The following is a 21,531-nucleotide window of genomic DNA, read 5'->3' as shown; positions in this document are numbered from 1 at the left end:
AGAGTAACGAATGCTGCCGGGCCTCAGAGGGGTCACGTTCTCTGCAGACTCTGCAGCTTCATCTTAGCAGATGAGAGAGGTCTACAGAACCCCCGGCAGGGACCTGCCCCCTCCACCAGGCTTTGCCACTTCGGACCCAACCCAGGGCCCAGAACAGCTGCAGAGAACAGGGAATTTTACAAAGAGTTTGATTTTTATTGATATTTAAATATATTAAATATTTCATTGAAATACAACGGTATGCCACCCTCCCCCCGGCCTCCACGCTGGTTACATTAAAAAACCAAAGTCCATGGGCCTCCCATCCACTGACTCCCCCACCAACTGGCAAGGAAGGGGGCAATATCAGCCCGGGGGAAATGCATGGCTGGCACTGTGGTGCAGGGAGCCAGGGTGCAGACAGGCCCCTTCCACTAGCAAGAAGCAGACACGAGTCACTCACTTCCGCTGTAAGTGAAGCAGTCTTCCACTCTGGCCTCCTTACAGCCTCCTCCCCACCCCAGGACCCCATGCAGAACCTTCCTGTCCAGGGCTGTGGCTGAGGGAAGGGGAGCTGACTTCATCTGGACCACCTAGTCTTTTCTCTTCTCCTGCCTTGGCTAATGAAGTGACTGATGGCCCACTTGGTTGATACATGAAGATCCCCCAGAGCAGTCAGTACGAGCCAGAAACAACCTCTGCAAGGAACTAGAGTCAGAAGGGGCATGAGGAAGGGCAAGAGTACCACCTGCCCCTTCCAGTCCCCAAAGTCAGCAACTCTGGGACCCTCTCCCCTCTGCCTCTTAACACCTCTGAGACAAAGCGATCTTCAAGCAAAACTGTGGCCACTGCCTCAGCTTAACAGGTACAGAGAAATCAAGGCACCGACTCATTCAGGCCAGAGGCAAGGCTGCAGGGAAGCGGGTAAAAGGCAGGCGCGGACAAGAAGGGAATCTAAGGCCCAGTCCTCCTAATCCTCCTGCCAGCCCCCCGCAGGCTTCATGGGGACTGGGGAGCCTGCAGCACGCTGGGCCCAGGCTGCAGACTAGGGACGGCAGAGGTCCGGCTTCCCCCTCCCCTTGCCCCTAGTACCAGAGTCTGGGTCCTTGGGGGTCCCATGCTACCTAAGCCCCGAGGCTTACCACATCCCAGGATACCAGCTGGGGAAATCCAGGGGACTCCTGAGCCTCTGCCCACCAAACCCCAGAGGGTTCAAGTGCAAGGAGCATGGGGGCTCCAGCAGGCGCTTGGGTCCCTGCCCTAGCAGAGCACACGTGGTCCCCACAAGGCAATTAGGGATTTGGCACAAAAGACCTCCTCTCTCCAGTCACCCTCCTCTTGTTACCACACCCCATCCCACTCCTGTGCAAACTGGGCATCTGTCTCCATTCCTTGAAATCAGACATCCTGCCTTATTCCCAGAAGACAGAGGCCCACAGGAAAGAGGCAACCCAGGGTGGAGAGTCGAGGAGCAGGAGCGTAAGGACACATAGACCTGGAAAACACACACACGGACCACCGTGCACACACAGTTACACAGACACACAGGCCCTCCCCAGTGCCAGAGGTCTGGGAAGACGGGTTTAGGATCAAGGTCGTCTTCCTCCAGGCCCTGACCCTTTTCTATTTGGCAACAGAAGGGGTAGAGACGCTCTGTGTCTCTTGCAGCAGACAGCAAGAGTGCGCGGGGGCAGAGTGGCCTGATCCTGACCTTCAGAGTCTGGCACCACCCCCATCCCTGGCCGGCCTGCTCTCTTTGGCACCTGCAGGCGAACGTCCACCTTCCAGTCTTCTAACACCCACATGCACGTGCCTGCTCCCTGGCTGGGTCTTTTCACAGTACCAATGAGACCAGATGCCCCTCTCCCTGGAGCTGTGCAGGAACTGAGGCTAATCTGAGCTGTCAGAAGTCCCTTTGTTCCCCTTTGGGGACAGATCGTGGGACTAGGATTTGGCAAATGGAAACGTTCCCCTGAAATATGAACAGAGCTGGGTCTCCCAAGCCTCTCCCTCCTTGGCCCTGTGTCCCTGAGGGAGACCTGGCGGGGTGGGGAGGGCCCAGGACCCATGCTGGGGATGCAGGCACAGCAAAGGCAAGCGTGGAACAGGCACTCTTCAACCCTGCCCCAGTCTTTGTACAAAAGATTCCCAGGAAAAAGGGAAAGAAAGGGCCCAGCCCTAAGCGTGTTGCCCAGACAGACAGGGAAAGGGGAGGTGTGACAAGCTGCCATTTTAATCTCTCAGGCAGGAAGGGTCCCCCCACCTTTGCTGCCGCCCCCTCCCCTGCTCCCAAAAGCTGGAAGAAAGGAGGGAAAACAGCCCTACCCTAGATTTTAAAAGTTACTTGCATAATCCTCTTGGTATCCCCTCGTTCACCAGCCTGAGGACGTAGTTGAACAGCCTGCTGGGGTGTTCCCTTTGTGATCAGCAGGGTCTAGAAGCTCAGTGACCCCTGCCACAGCTTCCCCCAGCAAGCACAGAGTCCACCCAAATGCCCACCTTGGTCCTTTCAGTTGATCTGTAGCTGGGCCCTGCTAACTGCTGGGGCCCCCATTGAGGAAGTAGGTGGTCATCTCCCCCTTGCCCTTCACCTTGACCACCCCTCGACACTCCAGCTGGTAGCCCTTGGCCGCTAGAACCTGGTACAGGTCCGTGGTCACCTGGGGGGGTGGGGCGGGAGGGGAACCTGCTTAGGCCAGGATCCTTCCTGCTGCATTTGCAGGGGCCCAGGGGTTCTCTGGTCATGCTACTATCTCCCCCTATAACCCCCTCCACCAAACACAGAATATCGCCACCCTACCCCTGTCCTGGCTGACTGCAGAGGGGGCCCTGTGGAAGCTCCCCACACCCAGACCCCTCCCAGCTTCCGCTTACAACCCCCTCACCTGGATTCGGTCGGGGACCCCAGTGCTGTCCATTCGACTTGAGACATTCACTGTGTTCCCCCAGATGTCATACTGTGGCTTCCGAGCCCCAATGACGCCTGCCACAACTGGGCCCATGTTCAGTCCTGGGGTGGGCAGGGATAAAAGTAAGAAATTGAGAGCAGTGGATGTTCCCCAGTCAGCCCAGGGAGGCACCACCTCCTGGCACCTTTAGAAGGACCCAGAGAAGAAAGTGGAAAAGGGACAAGTCTCCTGGTTGTAAAGAATGCCAAGGAGCTCCCCTGAGTCAGAAGGGCTATGCCAGAACGGCAGCTAATCCACCAAAGGCTCATGTGCCAACCGCTCTATAAGCATTCTACACTATCTCAGCCTCTCAACAGCCCTACAAGGTAGGGCTCATCATCCCCATTTTATAGAAATGGTACCTGAAGCTTACAGAAGTTAGGTGACTTGCTAAATAAGCCCATAAGTGGAAGAGCCAGAATTCAAACATTCTGACATTCTGACTCCAGAACCCACACTATTAACTCCCATCCACCAGCTCATCTGGGAGGAAGTGCCTCTTACCAGACCAGCCACAGATAGGGACGTAGGTACTAGTATCTACATAAACCTGGTCTTGAATCCCAGTTCAGCCGTAACTAGTTGTATGACCTTGGCTGAGTTATTTACCCACTCTGAAAATCCAACTCTTTTCTGTAAAAGGGGATAATGTGAGGATTGATATGTGTTTAAAAAAAAAAAAGTCTGAGACAATGCTTAGCACATAGGAGGCCCTTAATAAATGGTATCTATTCTTAACATCAGATGATATAGGAAGCGAGAGAAAAGGAAACCCCCACAGGACTCCTGATGGGGAGTCTGAGACACCATCCCTAGCCTGCTGCCTCAGCTTCACCCCAGAAACATCCCTGGGAAAACGTGCCATCATCCAGGCCTTCTTACCGATCTTCATCTGGAAATTGTTGAAGGAGTGCTCATTGATGTGCTTCATCTGCTCCATGAGCCGCATGGCATAGTCAGCGAGGGCGGTGATGTGGGAGCGGCCCACCTGATCATAGGTGCTGGCATTCAGCCCAGAGGCAGCCATGTAGGTGCTACCAATTGTCTTGATCTTCTCCAGCTGCCGGAAGCGCTCCTCACTGATGATCTGGACAGCACAGGGGGACCTGGCTGTCAAGGCAGAAAGGCCAGACCCAGTCCTGCCCCAAGGCTCCTTCCTGGCCATGCTCTGGCCCCTGCCCCACTTCCCTGCCTCATACTTCCCTCCAGTATGTGAGCCCCGCTTCCAACTACTGCTCTTGGTGCTGGGCTAGGAACTGGGAAAATGTTTCCTTTACTAGGCAGCCGTCAAAACCCAAGCAGGGACTTGAGCACACAGCTCCAGGACAACTTCGACAGCCCGCTACAGAACCCAGAACCACAGGAGGGATATCAGGCATTAATGATTCCAACCCTCACCGCTGGAGAGAGTCCCAGACTGAGGAAGTGCCTTCTCTCCAGACCTGACCTGGATGTTCAGGACGCTTCCTCATATTTTACTTCAATTTTATCTATTCAGGGGATCATCTTGATTACTTGGCCTCTTGAGGCTGTAGTCTACAGATTACCAGCTCCTTCTTCAATGACATCCATTTGCTAACTCTACTGGCCCCTCCACAGATCACGTCCTCCTTTGCTCCTCAGTAACAATGACCCTGCCCCACTGGAGCTGACCTTGCTGCCTGTGACACATTCATATCTGTCCCTCACTCCACGGTGCCTACCTTTACTCCTGCCCTTCACATCTCTGGGTCTCATGAGATGAGCCCCTCCAATCCTTGCCTTCTTATCCAAAGTTCTCCCACCCCTCATCCCCCCACCCTCTGCCAGCACCAGCCTAAGGGACAAGTACCTCATCAAAATCAGCAATGATCTCATTGAGCAGTCGCAGGCACTCGACACCCTCGTTGTTGGCCTCCAGCTCCACGTAGAACTCAGAGAAGTTGGCAATGGAGGCGAACATGACAGCCACACATTCACAGGACTGGTAGTAGAGCTCATCGTTCCGGCGCTCCCGGGCCAGGAAGTGGGCGGCCACATCCTTGGGCAGAATGTTATGTAGCAGCCGCCGGTTGTAGGCCTGGAGCTCCTCCATCTCCTCCTTCTCCCCTGTTGCCTGTGGACACCACACCCATCACCCACTGCCCAACATCCATAAGGTGTGGGTACAGCAGCCAACACCTGGAGAAGGGTATCTAAGGGAACCGCATGGGAGAAGAAAACCAGGGAGAGATGAGGCCGAAGAACAGGCAGAGGGGCCGAGGGGGCAGGGACAGGATGAGGCGGGGGATGGGGGTGGGCACAGGGAAAGCACGGAGCCAGGGTGGCTCAGGGCAGGCTGAACCTTGACCAGACTAAGAGATGCCTGACACGGCCCAGGCTCCGCCCCCAGGAACCACCCATCCACCCCGGAGGCCTGCCCTGTCACCTGCAGCTTCCAGAGGAAGTCCAGGCGGGCGGTGGACTCCACCTGCTGGGCATGCAGATACAGCGCCAGCGCAAACACCAGCAGAATCACGGGGGTCATGTATTTGAGTGCCACCCTCCCGGCCGCTGGGCTGAGAGAAGCAGAGGCGGGCTCAGTGGCTGAAAGAGGCGTCTGGCAGCCCAGCCCTTTACTGCCCTGGAGCCCTCACTCACCAGTCCAGCCCATCAAAGGTCTCATTGGAAGAAGCCCTGGCAAGAAGATACAAGAGACAAAGTCATTGATTCTTCCTGGGTCGCCAGGTCAGGGCATGGAAGAGGAGACAGAAACTGCATTTACTGAGCACCACAGATCAGGGACCAGACCAAGGCATTTGCTTATATTAAGAGCAGAGATTCCACTCCTGGCTCCTCTACCCACCAACTATGTGACCTGGAACAAGTTGTTTAACTCTGTAAGCCTCAGTTTCCTCATCAATACAAGAGTGATCAGATCTAAACAATGTGAGCAAAAGGCTTAGCACATCCACAGCTATAGAAAGCCCAAGTAGCACAATAAAGACAGAGCACAGTCTAAATTCTTAAAAAATGCTTTTAATTTAAAAAAAAAAGACGTAGCACAGTGCTTGGCCATCAGCAAGTCTTCGATAAATGTTAGTTACTATAATCTTTACAACTACCCTGTGATATAGATGGCACTGCCATTTTACAGATGAAGAAACTGAGGCTCGGAGAAGTTAACTCACCGATCTAAGGTCACACAGCTAATAAGTGGCAGAGTAGGGATTCAAACTCAGCAGGCTGCAGAGGCTTTTTCTACCACACCATATGTTTCTGCCACATAAGGTGTGGGCTTTTACAGAGGAAAAGCCAGTGTTGTCCCAGGCAGAGCCCTAAAGCAGGAGCCCAAGTTTTGGTTCCTTTCCTAGCCAGGGCTCTACCCCAAGCAGCTATGTGACCTACAAGTAGTTAAGAGTGGATATGAAACATGCAAATGCAAGAGGGAGTTTTTATTGTTAATGTGTAGCCTAAAGACAAAGGGATTTCCCAGGCCTGGGGTTTCCTTGAGGTGACTGTTGGGGGTCAGTTGCTACCTCCTTTCCCCCCATGTGAGGGATGAGTGGTAGCATGCCAGGGCACAAAGGGCTCTCAGTGACCTAGCAGGGTCAAGAGGCTCCTGGGGGATTAAAGGGGTTGAGAATAAACTCACAAGCCATGGACGCCCAGCAGGAGGTCATAGTTGTCAAAGATGGTGGCTGGGGGACCCAGCAGAAGCAGCACCAGATAGACGAGCCCCAGGACAAAGATCATGGCCAACTTCCCGATACTACTGATGTGCAGGAAGACAGAGCTGGCCAAGAGACTCAGCAACACATTCCCGATGAAGTACTGCGGAGCGAAGGCAGAGGAAGTCTGGGTGAGAGGGCAGAGCACAAGGCACGCCGCCGCCTGGCCTGAGCCCCCTCGACCGCCTCAAACCCAAGCCTCCTTCACCACCCACACACCCTGACACCACACCACGCCAGGGCTGCTCCTGGAGCTGGAGACTCTGGTGAGATCCTGGGTCCCCAGTGCCCACCACCAAGCCTGGCACAGAAAGGTCAGGAACTGGCACTGATCAGGACCCCCCCACCCCGCCTGACCACTGCCTGGACACCTCGGGGAAGCTGCAGGTGGGTGCGGTGCCCTCACACAGGGGAGCATCCAGGCCCAGAGAGTAATTGAGCTGCTGCAGGTGGCAGGCGGTAATGTCGGCAGGGGTTAAATTCAACATCCGGGCTGCACAAGTTCGTATGGGGGTGTGGTTACACGTGAACTGCAAAAACAGGGGGAGAGGAGGTATATATTAGGGTAACTGAGGGGGGGAGGGGTTACCAGGGCCATGCCCAAGTGCCTTATATGCCAGAGGCCCAAGTTCTCACTGAGGGATAACAAGAGGCAAAGGGAGAAAGCCAGGAGGACAGGGGTTAACCTCACTCCTGCTTTGAGGAGGAAATATGTCTCGTTCCTCTCTGTAGCCCCAGCACCCAGAACAGTGCTTGGCACAGGAGGAGCAGGAGAATTCTCCCTGGACCCTTACCATGCTGGCGACGGCGGAGGTGAACACAAGCAGGACAGAAAAGATGCCAACTGCGGTGCTATGTGCCCTCGAGCGGACGATACTGCGAGACACACGTCGCAGGGCCTCAGGGAACAGCTGTCAGGAGGCAGGAGACAGAGAGAGAGGCCACGTCACCCAACGGGTAAGGCCACCCAGGGCCAGGCCTAGTGGCAGAGGCCTGGCCTTCTCCTCCCTCCCCACTCCCGGCCTGGCCTCCCCGACCAGCCCCGGAAGGTCCCCCACATACAGAGCCACAGGAGTACACAGCGCAGGTCAGCACAGTGACCAGTAACAGCAGGAAGATCCCGGCGTGGATGCCAAGCATCAGGGCTGAGCTGGGTGGGAGAGGGCCAGGGAAGATGTTACTCTGGGAGATCTGGGGGTCCTTCCCCACTCCCTGGGCAGGCGGGGGGCAGGCCCCAGGACTGTGTGCTTGCGAGGGTGTTTAAGAAGGGCCTGGGAAGTGGCAGCGGGAAGAGAAGCCCAGCAGGGAGGGGCAGAGCTCTCACCGTGGGAAGACGACAAGCTGGATGAAGCAGATGAAGCAGAAGACCAGCAGGGCACAGGCCACGTAGGCTCCAAAGCGGGGATCCACCTTGCGTGAGTACTGAGGGAGAGGAGACTGAGCTGGCTGCCACTGCCCTCGGAAGGCACGGTGTTGCCAGTTGACCCAGCTGAGGTGAATCCCAGTGCCCTGTGGTCACCCCCCGCTCCCTAGAAACTTCTCCTGTTCCCTCACTTGTGCTCAGGCCGCCCTGCCGGGACCTCCTCCTGCTGCCCTTGCACCCCTCAAACCTTCTTTTCAAGATCCTCTCTCTGGAAGGTGAGCAGGAACCGGCGCACGTGGTCCTTGCGCAGCTGATCGATGCTGCGGGCATCAATGGCCCGGCCCAGGAACTCGTCTACCTCATCCTCAGGGTTCAGGGCATCCTGAGCACCCCGGCTGAGGGCAGAGGACATGGCTTCACCAGGCGCCTAACCACGGCCACGTGACAGGTGATGAGAAGGGAGGGGCACGGGCAGCACTCAGAGGGGCAGGTGGCACCCGGTCCCACACGACACGTCTGAAGCCCAGGGAAGAGGGGGATCTCAGCTCCCCACCGCCTCACCCCAGGCTGCAAGTGCCTTCACCCACCCGCCCTCCTCGACAACTTGACTTACTTGTCTTTGCTGGAATCATCGATGCCCTAGAGAAAGGGACAGTGTGTGAGTGAGGTGACGGGCAGGCCACCTTCACCTCTACAGTCCCTTCCCCACCCCCAACACTGTTCTGAGGGCTTTCCCCATAGACTCTGGGGAGCTTGGGACCCCTGGGATGAAATCAGCCCTCCCATTCCCAACTGCAGAAACTAGAGAGACAACAGCCTCCACAAGGGAGGCGGAAGAGGGCAGGGTGATACTGAGTGTTGAGGGAAACAAGAAACCAAGGCCCAGGCCAGGCGTGGCAGAACCCTACCATCTGGCGGAAAGCCTTGGAGTCCTTGGTCCGGGAGAAGGCACGGTCAGGCACCCAGCGTGGCATCAGCCCCTCCATGGAGTTGGCCCGCGCCCGCTGTAGCTTGGCCAGCATGGCCTTCTCCTCTTTCTGTGTAGACAGCACAGGTACAGGCTGGGAAGAGGTGCCCAGAGAAGGCCTCTGCTTGCTCCCTCCATCTGCCCCCTCCCCAGCCGCCTTCCCCAACCCGACCCTGACCCGTTTCTGGCTGGCTCCTAGGATGAGGAAGGTCTCAATGTGCTGCTCCTTGAGGTAGGCGTTGCGCTCCCCACCACGGCCTGGCTCCACCTCATAGTCCCCATTCAGGTACTGCAGTGTGGCCCGGGTGATGTGGATGCGGCTGCGTGGGACAGGTGGGTAAGACCCCGGCTTACCCGATGGCTCCCACCCCTTAGCCCTGGACCAGCACTCACCCAGCCCGGCCCCCGGCCTCCATGTGGTTGGCCAGAGTCACGTCATTGGACCACACGTCAAACTGCCATTTCCGCAAGCCAAGGACACCGCAGTGCACACGCCCGCTGTGGATGCCCACGCGCATGTTCACGTTTACACCTGTCACCTCGCGCACCAGCCTGGGAGGAGGTGGCCTGGCTTAGCTCTCGGTAGTCCTCCCCACCCCCAGCCCAGAGCCCAGGCCTTGAGCTTGCCTTGGAGCCAAGTGGGCAAGGACAGACCCAGCCACAGGGCACACGGCACACCCTAGCAGGACACACCCTTGGCGGGACACAGGTAGGAGGCTGCACAGGGCTCAAGGACAAACCTTTGGGAACCCTGTTCACCAGCAGGGGTCCAGCAGTGTCCTATGGGACTGGGCGAGGAGATGAGGAATCACCACCCGCCCAGCAGGCCTACAGCTGGCATTCTCTCCAGCATAAATCCCCCCTCACCCTGACTCCCCCTGCCCCATCCCAGCCACTGGAGTCTAAGGTGCACGTGGATCTTCACATGGGCTGAAGCCTTTCCCCTTCCCAGGCATGGATCTCCAAGACAGAGAGACAGCCAAGACTGACGAAAGGTCCTAAGGACACACTGAAGGGCAGGGGCAGGCAGAGCCCCCCTCAGTCCCAGGAAGCCTGAGAGGGAACGGTGCTCACGAGATAGCCTCGATCATGTCCACCCCCATCTCCACACAGCAGTGGGCATGGTCTGCCCGGGCCTCTGGCAGCCCTGACACGCAGTAGTAACAGTCCCCTAAGATCTTGATCCTGAGGCAGTGATTTTCCTGAAGCAGAAAGAGTTGGGGGAGAGTCAGTCACCTTTACTCTCTTTACCAGCCAGCCCGCCTAGCCCACTACTCTCACTGCAGACTCCACAGGCTCTCACCCCCAAGCTGCTGCCAGAGAGGTGTGCCCCACCCGGTCACCCCTGCCCCCTAGCCCCAGCACCCTCACCGCAGCCAGCTTGTCGAACCGGGCAAAGAGCTCATTCAGGGTCATGACCAGCTCCTGCGCCGTGCACTGGGATGCCAGGCTGGTGAAGCCTTCAATGTCTGCAAACAGGATGCTGTGGACGATGGCAGAAGACGGAAGGACGGTGTGGCCCTCAGAGACTCACAGACCGCCCCCACCTCTCCCAGTATCCTCCCCACCCCCACCCTACCTGACATTGTCGTGCTTCTGAATGTAGATCTTATGAAACATCATGTCTTCTTTCTTTGTGTTGATGTCTTCTTTCATCTCCATGGCAACATGCTGGGGCAACACAGACAGCAGCAGCCGCTCCTAGACCAGTGGTTTCAACAGGGCACCACTATCTTCCTGGCCCCACACTTTAATCCCTCCTGGTCCCTCCACATCCTGGAACCCTCCCTGACCTCTCTGGAGACCTGAGCTTCCCTCCTGGACCATAGCCTGACCCTCCTCCGTTAGAGCCCTTGCCAGACACACACCCCAGTCTTCTCTGACGACACCCCATTCAACCCCTCAGGTGCACTGCATCTATTCCCTCCCCTCCTCTGACAGGCCAGCAATTCCAAAGTCAGAGAGCCTCTGTGCTGCACAGTCAGGGGGAACCATTCACACTACTCCATGGCACAGGTGGCAGATCCAACCTGCAGGCTACTGGCAGGGGGCTGGGGAAGGCTGTGACGAGGGAGAGCAGCCCCACCTGCTGCCGGTTCTCATGCTGCAGGTGCAGGCGGGCCTGGATGTAACCGCGGGTCTCTTGAAATGCCTGGCGCTGAGACACCTCAGCCGGATAGTGTGTGCAGATCCCAATGACATTGGTGCAGAGGAACAGCAGCATGTTGGCACCGAGCTGCAGAGGGGTAGCAGTGGCAAATGGTGACCACTCCCAACACACAGCTGCAACTAGCTAGGCTCTCGGTGGACGCACTGCTCTGGGGAGGAAGCCAGGATCCTGTGCCTTGTCTTCCCCAAGCCAGCCCCACCCCTGCAGTCCAGCTCCCCATTCCCCACAGGGGTCCAGCTCCCTGCCTGGCTCACCCGTGGTGAGAAATGTGATCTTCTCACAGCTCCTGGGAGTGGAAGCACCAGCCAGGGCCAGGTAGGTCACAGGGCCTGGGCCCAGCACTCTCTGACTCCCTGCCCCACAAACACCCCAAACAAAAGACATGCTGCTGCTCCAGCATGTGGTTCTCCTCACAGGACGACACCCAGGAGACCTGAGCTCCAAATCTTCCTGTGCATGCCCAGGACAAGTCACCTCATCTCTCTGGGCCTGTCTGCTTGTCTAGAACCTGGAGAGGGACAGTAAGATCTCCAAGGTTCCTCCCTACCCTGACATAAATTAATATGATAATAATGACTACTGTTATTATTACTGGAGCTAATTTGTTGGCTATTTACAACATGCCTGGATTCTATAGGTGTGCTTTATACATTAATGGATGCATTTCTTACAACTCTTATGAGATGGGAGCATGATCTTATTTTAAAGGTGAGGGACTCAGGTGCACAGAAGTTATATAAGCTGCCCAGGATCTCACCACTGGTAGTAGCTGGCATGGGACTCGAGTCCAGGACAGTCAGACTCCAGGCTGTATCCTAACCCTACCGTGTACTACAACCCACGTTCCCAGGACTCCAACTCACTCCACTCACCAACGCTCTTGAGGCCCACCTCAGAACCCAGGCTTGGGGAGTCATCAATTTCACAGACACGAAGAACCCTTCTGAGCTGGGATGGGGTGCCACCACGCCTGGCCACTCCCAACACTTGGTCCAGCCAGGTCCCTACACCCTAGGACCCCAAACCAAGGGTGTTCCATCCTCAGTCAGCAGCAGCAACAGTGACTAGAGAGCGAGTCTAAGGGAAGCTGGGCTCAGTGATTCTGGAACTTCAGGAGTTAACCTGGCACTCGTGGCTCCACCCCAGAGTTGGCTGGGGCAGGGCTCTGGTTTTGGGAGAAGGGAGGGCAAGAGCACCAACTGGAAGCCAGGAGTTCTGGGCTCTGCCTGGAACCAGGACTCATCCTGCAAAATTGGGCCTGTCACTCAGTCTCTGGGACCTCGGCTTCTTGTTCCTTGGGTAAGACGGAGGGTGGGCCAGCTAACCCCCGCCATTCCCAGCTCCCGCCCTCTAGGATTGGTCTCCCAGCTTCCCTTCTCTGTCTAGCTCACAAGACCACCCCCTTCCCAGCAGCAGGGGTGAAGAAGGGGGGCACACTATCTCCCTCGGGGGTTTCTAAGAATAGCCCCCAGTGGGGGAGAAGAAAAGGGGGGGCAAACCAGGCAACTTCCCTTCCTGGCCCCAGGAGCCCAAGAGGAAAATGTGAGTCATGGTGGAGGGAAGGGGAAGGGGGACAAGAGACTGAAATAGATCTGTACACAGACCCCAATCCGACTGTGAGAAAAAATGGCTGCCAGGACACTGCAGGACACGCCAGGCTGGACTGGGTCACCGGGTGAAGCTGCTCAGTGTGTCTGGGTGAGCGGGTCAGAGGAGGATGAAGGGCCTGGATCTGGAAAGGGGCTGCCCAAAGACCATAGAAAGGAGGCCAGAGCCCCACCCAGAAACCTGAAAGCCAGCTGGGTGCAGGGAATCCTCAGTTCAGAGAAGGGGTATGGGCTGCCCTGGCCCCAAGGGCTGGCACAGGCCATGGGCAGCTTCCTCCACTCGCCCCAGGAACGTGCCCACTGAGCCCCACTGGTTGGGCACCCTGGAGAGGCGGGAGACTGGTACAGTCCTGGCCTCCATGGAACTATGCCTCCCTAGTCAGGCCCTGGGCTTGGCTCTGGGCACCAGGCCAGCAGAGAGCAGGGAAGAGACACCTATCTACCCTAGAAAGGATGGGGGATGGGAAGTCCCACCTCCAAGCTCCTCCTTCCCCAAGAGGGCAGTCCAACTCCAATGCCCAGTGTGACAGCTCCCCTGGAGAGAGATGGGGGGCTAGCAACGGCAGAAGGACCCTGGCCCTTTAAGAGATCTGACAGCGCCCTGCGGGTATGTGCTCTACAAACAAACTGGCTATAAGGTTACTCTTAAAAAGGTACATTCTGTTCCACAGGCAAGGCAGGGAAGGGCATCATGCCAGAGCACCCAGCTTCTCACCCTGGGAGCCCCAGGCAACTTCCTCTTTGTGGGTGGGGCTGGGTGGGCTACAGGCCACAGGCTCTGGGCAAGGCAGAGCAAGAAAGAGGACAGCACCATCTAAAGCAGGGGCCAATGGAGGGATCACAAGGAGTGTTGGGGAACTATATCTACAGCAGCCCCAAAGGCTCAGCTGGGCAAAAGTCCCTGTGCCCAGTCAGGGGACGACATGAGACAGCCGACTCCACTGGCTCATGTCTCTCTGCAATGGACGTCCTGGAAGCCCCTTTACTGGGTACCGTCCCCTCCAGCCTCCCTACACCTCGCTGCAGGTGAGGACACCACCCTATGAGGCAGGGTCCTCAGCAGCATCACGAGGTCGACGCCATTTGCATCTTCCTTTTACAGAATGGGAAACTAAGACTGGGAGAGGCAAGATGTGCTGTCCGCACTCTCACAGGGAAGATTTCAGCCCCTTGGACAACCAGGTCTGCCCGCAGCCAAGCTCTTACGAGAGCCTCACCTCACATACCGCTCAGAACCCAGAGGCAGAAGCCCACATGGGCAGAGAGCCTCAAGGCAGTTGCCAGAGCCCTGGTGCTCAGTGGGAAGTAGGCGAGATGAGGTCGGAGCCTAATGCCCCTCTTGTCCACAGTCCCACCCCAAACTACTCCCAGCCCAGGAGAGGAGAGACCACCCATCACCTCCCCTGTCCTCTTGGAGCTGGCCTCGGTCCAGGAGACAGGTGACTCCTCCCTTGCTAACTCCATCGAAAGCCTACTCGGTCCCCCCGCATCACCACCGAGAGCTGCCTAGAAGGCAGGCACCCAGCCCGGAGTCTCAGGCTGGGGGTCAGGGGTCAGGGTAGGATGTAGCCTCCCCTGCCCTCTCAGCCTTGCCCCCACCCAGGGGCTAAACATCACCTGCCCTTCTCCAGCCCTCCACGGTGTCTCTGCAGATGATACTATTTCAAAAGCCTCAGGCTAAAGAGCTGCGGACAGTGGCCCATGGGAGCAGAGCACAGGGTCTGTAGCCTTCCTCCCCCTCAGCAGGGCCTTCTGCCCCAAACCCCAGATGGAGACTGACCCCCGCAACCAGGCCTCCCGACCCCTGCCCCTCCTTCCAGATCCAGCCAGACATCCCTCACCCAGTGTCCATCCAGGGCTCACCCACCACCCTGATCACCAGACCCCTTCTCATTCCTGGCCTGATGCCCCAAGGCCTACCTCCCTGACCACCCACCTGCTTCCAGAGGAAGGCATCACCACGGTTGAGCTGCCAGGCCAAGACCAAGTGCAGGGTGGAGAGGCCCAGGCCGCTGAAGACAGCGGCCCGCATGCGGATAGGGAGGAGCGTGTAGGTGATGTAGACAAAGAACACGGGGCACCAGAGGCCTGCAGATGGGCTGTGCGGGTCGGCTGCCAGGGCGCCCCCGACCTGCACGGCCGCCAGGATGCCCAGCACCACGTAGCTCACCACCCACATGGAGTCCTGGCGGAAGCTGTGGCGGTTGCACACCACCATGAGTGCCACGAAGAGGGTGGCGGCACAGGCCAGCAGGGCCACATAGGCGGGCTGAGGGCGGGCGGGCGCCGCGTGGAAGGCCAGCAGCACGGCCGTGAGCAGCACGAGCGCCGCCATGAGCAGCGTCAGGCTGCTCTGGTTCATTTGGAAGAAGTACCGCTGGTACAGGCGCTCCAGCTTGGCCGAGCGGAACTGCTTCGACTGGAACACCTGCACCAGCTGGCGCCAGCAAGCCCGCCTGCTCCTGGTGGCCACGGCGGGGGCCGCCTCCGCTGCTCCGACGGCCACAGCCACCTCAGGGTCCTCGAAGCCCAGGGCCACCGCCCGCAGCCCCAGCTCCGGGCCCTTGCCTGGGCAGCCCCTCCGGATGAAGGCCTCATCCTGCCAGGGGCACCGAGGGGCAGTGGCGGGGGTTGGGCTGGGCGGCTGCGCACCCTGGAGGCAGCTCATGTAGCGGGGCGTGCAGAAGCCACTGGTGCGGGTCCCGCGGCGCGGCCGCTGCTGCCCATTGCGCTCCCCCCAGGCTGTTTTCCGTTCATCCACCTTGGGGACCAAGAGGCCGCTAAACCACGACATCCTGCGGGCAGGAAAGGAATGAGACGGTGTCAATACCCCATCACGGGCCGCCACCACCAGCAGCTCTCACTAACTGAGCACTTTCTGCTGCCAAGCTGAGCGCTTCAGGGACATCCTCCTCCTAAAATGACTCTGAGGAAGACCAGGGTAGCCCTAGTCAACAGGTGAGAAAATCGAAGCAGAGACGGGTAGGGTCACCTGCCCAAGGTCAAGCAGCCACACAAGTGTAAGAGCTGAGATTCTAACCCAGATTGGTCTGACTCCAAAGCAGTTCACTTAAACATCCACCTCTTCCTTACAAGGCACTGATTTGGTGTGACCTGTCAGTGAGAAAAGCCGCCTGGCTCAGGAGAGAGGGCACACCCTAGACAGGGGCTAGCACCACCCCGCACTGGGGGACTGGTGCCACTGGCGTCCCAGTGGAATCTGATCTGATATTTCAACAGAAGCTTTTTAAAAAAAAAATAGACTTTAACACGACATCTCCTGGTTTTACATGTTGGCAAGGGACTTCCCTGGTGGTTCAGTGGTTAAGACTCCACTCTTCCAAAGCAGGGGGCCCAGGAGCCATCCCTGGTCAGGGAACCAGATCCCACAGGCCATGTGGCGCGGTCAAAAGATTTAAAAAAAAAAATTAAACTTTGGCAAGTAACCAACATTTCTCAATACTGCAAGCCAAATAAATCACATCTATGGAATGAATTCAGCCTGTGAGCTGCCAATTGGTGACCTCTGTACATGGGGGGGATCTTGCACGCGTGCGCTCATGTACACACACCGATCACTTCACTGAGTGAAAGTCAAACTCTCCCTCAGGTCCCAGCTTAAACGTACCTTCCTCAGGAAGGTGTCCCAGTGCCCCCACCCAGACTAGGTTTGGTCCCTTATTCACTCTCCATGCATTCCCTCCGTAGTACTGATCACAACTGAAACTAAACCATCCCTTGGAAAAGACCCTGATGCTGGGAAAGACTGAGGGCAGGAGGAGAAGGGGGCCCAGAAGACAAGATGGTTGGATGGCATCACTGACTCAGTGGACATGAGTTTAAGCAAACTCCAGGAGATGATGAAGGACAGGGAAGCCCGGTATGCCGCAGTCCTGGGGGTCACAAAGAGTTGGACAAGATTTAGAGACGGAACAGCAACCACAACAGCCCTTGTTTATTGTGTGACTCTGCCCCCAGACTACAATGTTATGAAAGGACAGATGACACCTAGTTTGTTCAGCACTTTATCCCCACCCCAAGTACCCCGAGCATTGAGCCTGGCTCATAGCAGGTACTCAACCAATTTATATGTTGAAAAGATAGGAAAAAAGCAAGCTCAAGGGACTAGTTCAGAGAAGCTAACGTGAAATAATAACTAATAGTGATAATCCTATGATTCTCCATCTCTCTTTCTGCACTCTGCTTCACTTAGCCTCTTTGCTGTTCCCCAACACACCATGCACAAGCCAGCCTGGGACCTTGGTGCTTGCTGTCTCTTTTGCCTAGAACAAGGGCTCCTCCAGGTCACAGCTCAAACACCCCCTTATCAGTGAGCTTTCCCTAACCACTCTATTAAAATAGCAACCCCCTTTCCTGGCGCTCCCTATCTCTCTTCCGAGCTTTATGCTTTATTTTTCTCTACCACTCTTATCGGCAACTGCCATTCTATATATTTTTCTTATTTGTTCATTGTCTGTCTCTCCTAACTGGAATGCCAACTTCACGAGGGCAAGGATTTTGGCTGGTTTTGCTCACTGCCACATCTACAACACCTAGAAGGGTCTAAATGAATGTTCGCTGAGTGGACAGGTGGGTTGGGGGACAGATGGATAGATAACACTTCCATGCACTTTCCCTCTGCTTTGAACTACTATCTGATCATCACCAAAACGCTGTGAGGCTGGTCCTGTGGCCACCCAGTGCACAGGACAGATATGACAGCCAAACAAAACAAAATGCAACTGAGGTCCACTGTAGTCTCACACGGCCGGCCCAGACTCTAGAGATCACGAGTAACCAAGACAGCCCCAGATCTCACGTCTCCGAGAGGCAAGTGTCTCGACCTGGACCGGGAGGACTCCCTGACAAAACCGTGGACGTGTCTCCAGCTAAGCCCAGCTCAGAAGGTGAGGGTGAGAGCCCTGCCACCACGGATGCCTGTGTCCCCTCCAGGGCTACACTCCTCCATGGCCACGGGGCACCCTGAGGGGCTCCTCATACTTAAACCTGCAGAGCGAGCAGCACTGACATTCGTATTCACGAGAGGAGTACCCAGCACTTGCCCCAGGTGGCCACAGCAGCAGTGCTTCAAGCTGACAGCCAGGGACCCCCAGAGCAGAAGGCAGCCTGGGGACCTCTCCTCACATGGGGAACCCCCATTCCCAAGCACACTCCGCCGAGTTCCCTCGGTGTCCTTCAACCCCTTAACATCACCAACAGCACCATCTGGAGAAACAGATCCAAAACCTAAGTCTTCTGGCCAGGCTGGCGTTTGGAAAAGGTCACCGAAGAAAGCCTGGCTCTTCAAAACACTTCCCTGGATACGGGGTCTTGGGAATGAGACCAGGCTTCAAACCGTACTGTGATTATTTGCTAGCTTCACGGCCTTGGACAAAGTTACATCACCTCCCTATGTCACTTTCTTCATCTGTAAAATGGGAATAAGAAGTGTTGCGAGGAAAGAATAACAGTCCCTGCCACACACATAGTACACACTTAATAAACGTGAGCTCTTCTCCCCGCCTTCCACCACTTTGAACCCAAAAGCCTGTCAATGTCCAAGAGATGGAAAGAGAGGAAAAATCATGAGCAAAACCCCACGCGTGCCAGCCAGTCACGTGTCGCTATGTCCTCAACTGTCAGTCTCCAGAGCTGCATGAGACACAGCCCAGAGCGAGCAGGTTGCCCACTCCCTGTGATATTTCGCTTCAGTCTCCTCACCCTCACCCGTCCCCTGACCTGTCCTTACCACCACCACCCCTCGCCACTGGCCAGACCTCTGTTCCCAAAGGACCCATTTCTGGCCATGTTCCCGCCCCCTGGAAGCACATTCTAGCATGTGGCTTGTACTCACAGAGGAAGGACACACACTGTCCAGCAGAACGCATGACCCTCCCAAGAACACTCTGACCCCACAAGCGGATAGCTTTGGAGATCTGTAATTGTCCAACCAACTGCAACCATCCCACCCTGGGCTCCACTCCAGGCGCTGCCCAACTTGGGAGAACTCACTCCTGGCACCCCATGCCAGGCTGGTACGGCAGGGAACAGGGCAGGGTACTGTTCAAAGCCACAAAACTTCCCTATATAGGCCCCCACCCCTACATGTCCAGGAACCCAACTCTGTGAACCACAGACCACCCGCTCCTCCCCAGATGCAGGCTCCTGAGCCTGTGCCCGGGACCCCTCCTCCCCAGGCTCCTGGTCTCTTTGCTCTCTCTCACCGATCTTCTGCTCCAACACAGATACAGGCACCTCCGGCTCCATCTGGGAGCTGTGTCCATGCAGCCTGGCAGACCCAGGCCCAGGGCCCCTGACCCCAAATCTGGATCCTCGGGTGGGTCTGCGACTTGGAGCCTGAAGCAGGCCAGGCCCCAGCCCCAAGGATGGCTGTACTTGCTGCTTTGCCCTACACCCTTCACTCTACACCCTCTTCCTGGCCACCTCCTGTTCCCAGGACCCCTCTGCCCCTGCCCTCCTTGGCAAAAGGAAGCTCCGGGGGGACTTTAAAAGGACTTCAGAAAGTTCATGGCAGAAGGCGCTGCCCGGGCTGGGCACTTCAGTGCCAGCACCACCCATCAGGCTGGGACGTGGGCCTCAATTCCAGGCCTATCCAGATGTGGATGAGCCTGGCCAGGGCCTGTATCAGGAGGTCCGGCGACCCTATCCCTCCCTTCCGTAGCCCCTGGTCTCCGTGAAGATGGCACTGAGCTCCGTCCTCCGCCACAGCCAGAAAACCCCCATCAGGCTCCTCCAGTCACAAGGCACTCGGGGCAGGGGAGGCTGGGGAAAGAGTCCACCGCCTGACTCTTGATTCAAGCTTTTCAGTCGGGCCCCAGAGCTGTTCTGAATAAAGTCTGCCTTAGCAGCCAGCCAGCACACCAACCCTTTCTGTTCCCAAGGTCTGGGGTGAGGTGGGTGATTGCAGGCAGAGGGCACCCCTCCCTCCCTTCTTCCCCAAGCACAACCACACTCTACCTCAAACTCGGAGACGCACCCACAGCCCGGCTGCAAAAACCTCAGGGCAGCCCCTCCCCGCTGTACATGCCTCTCCCCATCTTCCCCGCCAGCCGGGAACTCACTCCGGGTGGAGAAAGAGAAGCGCCCAGCGAGGGGTGAGGGTGGGAGGCTGCAGCCCCGGGCCTGAGTCCACCGTGCCCCATCCATCCCCTCCCGGTCTTCCCTCCGCCAGTCCCGACGGCCCGGAGCTCCCCGCTCCTCCGCGACCACAGACCTCTCCCGGGGGCTGCGCGGGAGTCCGCCCGCCGCCGCGCCGAGACCCGAGCGCCGGGCGCCGCCGCCTCCCCGGACGCTCCTCCGCGCGGTCTCACCTGCCGGCCGGGGTCGGCGCGTCCCCGGGGCCCCCGCCCCGCCGTCCCCGCGGGCTCCGGCCGGCCGGCCGGCAGTCCCGCGGTCCTGCTCCGCGCCCGTGCGTCCCGGCCGTGCCGCCCGCCGTCCGCCGAGCGCCGGGCCCGCGCCCCCTCCCTTGTTGTCCAGCGCAGCCGCCCTCTACCCCGGATCCAGAAGTCCCCTCCCCGCCGGCTCCCGGACTCCCCGCCTTAAAGGCACAAGCTCCTTTTGTCTGGGCACCCCCTCCCCCCCGCCACCACCCCGGACGCCCGGCCGAGCGGCCCGATTCCCTTCGGAGGAGCGGGGTAGGGGCGAGCGAGCCCGAAGAAGAATGGAAACCCTCCCTCCGCGCGCCCCCTCCTCTCCTCCGGCCGCTCCCTCCCCCAGTCTCGGGAAAACAGGCGGCTACTGTTCTGGGATCAAGACCCCGGGGAGGAGCCGGCCGGCCGGCCCTCTCCCCACTTCCCTCCACCCCCGGCTGCCTCCTCGAGCATTCTCTTCCCACCCTCACTCCCGGGGTCCCCCCACGCGCCGGGGAAACGCACTCTCCAGCAGCGACTACCCGACCCCCTCCGCCCCCGGCCCGCGCCCAGAGGGTCAGCTTCCTTCCTGTCGGGGTACCCTGGGACTGAACGGGTGCCCAGCACCCACTCCTCACCCCTCCTCCCTACCCCAGCCTCCACCCCGCCATTCCCGCCCCGCCTGCCACGGCTCTGCTCGCTCCCGAGGGAACTCGGTTTAATAATTAATAAAGATTTCATTCCACAAGGCGCCAGGTGTGCGCGGCCTGCTTCCCCACACACCACTTTTTTCCTCGTCCTCCTCCCTCCGGAGCGTTGGCCCCACGTGAATCTCCTGCACCCAGAGCCCCAGGGGGACTGAGGGAAGGGGCACTCACCACGTGGCCCCACTCTCTCTGGGAGGCCGCTCCCCAGCACCTGCCCATATGTAGACACACACCTGCACCTTTCACACACACACTTTTTACCCAAAGGGTTGTCCTTCTCTGTGGAGTGGGGGTTGGGGTGGAGAGAGGGTGCATTGCTAGAGTACTGAGAAATTGTTTGGGACTTTTATTTATTTCCCAGGTTTTCAAACCGGGAGCTTCAGCCCAAGTAACCTGGATGATGGGAAAATCACGTGGAAACCGCTTTAACCCTTTGATGGTTAGAAAGACGGTGTAGCCAGAAAGGAGAGGAGGGTGAGTGAACTCACCCAGGATTCTGGCTTTAGAGGGGGTGCCAGCCCTCCCGAGCTGGGGAGAGGGCAGCTTGTCAGCCTTCCCCTGGAGGCGGCTCGCAGGGTCCTCAACCAGACCAGTAGTTCATCCTTCCTTTGGCAGCGCGTTCCCCACCCGGAGGTCCCAGCCTAGATATCGGAAGCTGCTCTTCAGACCCAGCCCTCCTGCCCTCACTTGCACTGTGCTTCAGGACCCAACTCTTGTCCTTGCCAAACTCC

The 21,531-nt window shown here is 57.8% G+C and overlaps 1 protein-coding gene across 6 annotated transcripts; it reads right to left on the bottom strand.

Annotated features, from left to right (window-relative positions):
- Window positions 1-174: 174 nt before the first annotated feature.
- ADCY6 (adenylate cyclase 6) lies at window positions 175-20,703 on the bottom strand. 6 transcript variants are annotated; one of them, XM_027967389.3, is made up of 22 exons: window positions 20,055-20,234; window positions 14,660-15,518; window positions 11,033-11,182; window positions 10,526-10,647; window positions 10,318-10,429; window positions 10,021-10,148; window positions 9,340-9,498; window positions 9,125-9,266; window positions 8,888-9,016; window positions 8,593-8,618; window positions 8,227-8,374; window positions 7,941-8,038; window positions 7,679-7,766; window positions 7,411-7,527; window positions 6,988-7,146; window positions 6,541-6,719; window positions 5,547-5,582; window positions 5,335-5,464; window positions 4,759-5,022; window positions 3,810-4,014; window positions 2,865-2,989; window positions 175-2,639 (listed from the first exon to the last, which is right to left on the bottom strand). In XM_027967389.3, exons 2-22 carry the CDS (start codon window positions 15,515-15,517, stop codon window positions 2,514-2,516), a joined length of 3,501 nt encoding a protein of 1,166 aa, XP_027823190.1. In that variant the 5' UTR covers window position 15,518; window positions 20,055-20,234; the 3' UTR covers window positions 175-2,513. The 6 variants fall into 6 exon arrangements, with proteins under 6 accessions (XP_027823190.1, XP_060268650.1, XP_060268647.1 ...); XM_060412667.1 differs by lacking the exon at window positions 20,055-20,234 and adding an exon at window positions 20,619-20,703 and having other exon boundaries at window positions 175-4,014; XM_060412664.1 differs by having other exon boundaries at window positions 175-4,014.
- Between the last annotated feature and the right edge of the window lie 828 nt (window positions 20,704-21,531).

This window comes from Ovis aries, chromosome 3, assembly GCF_016772045.2.
Source record: "Ovis aries strain OAR_USU_Benz2616 breed Rambouillet chromosome 3, ARS-UI_Ramb_v3.0, whole genome shotgun sequence".
Lineage (NCBI taxonomy): Eukaryota > Metazoa > Chordata > Mammalia > Artiodactyla > Bovidae > Ovis > Ovis aries.
The sequence above is the reverse complement of the archived record's forward strand: the minus strand, read 5'-3'. Positions and strand labels throughout refer to the sequence as shown.

Coding starts and splice junctions, on each gene's coding strand:
- ADCY6 (XM_060412667.1), bottom strand. CDS start 15,517: ATGTCGTGGTTTAGCGGCCTCTTGGTCCCCAAGGTGGATGAACGGAAA. Junction 11,183..14,659: donor ATGCCTTCCTCTGGAAGCAG/GTGGGTGGTCAG, acceptor ACCCCTCTGCAG/CTCGGTGCCAACATGCTGCT. Junction 9,017..9,124: donor TAGGAGCCAGCCAGAAACGG/GTCAGGGTCGGG, acceptor CTGTCTACACAG/AAAGAGGAGAAGGCCATGCT.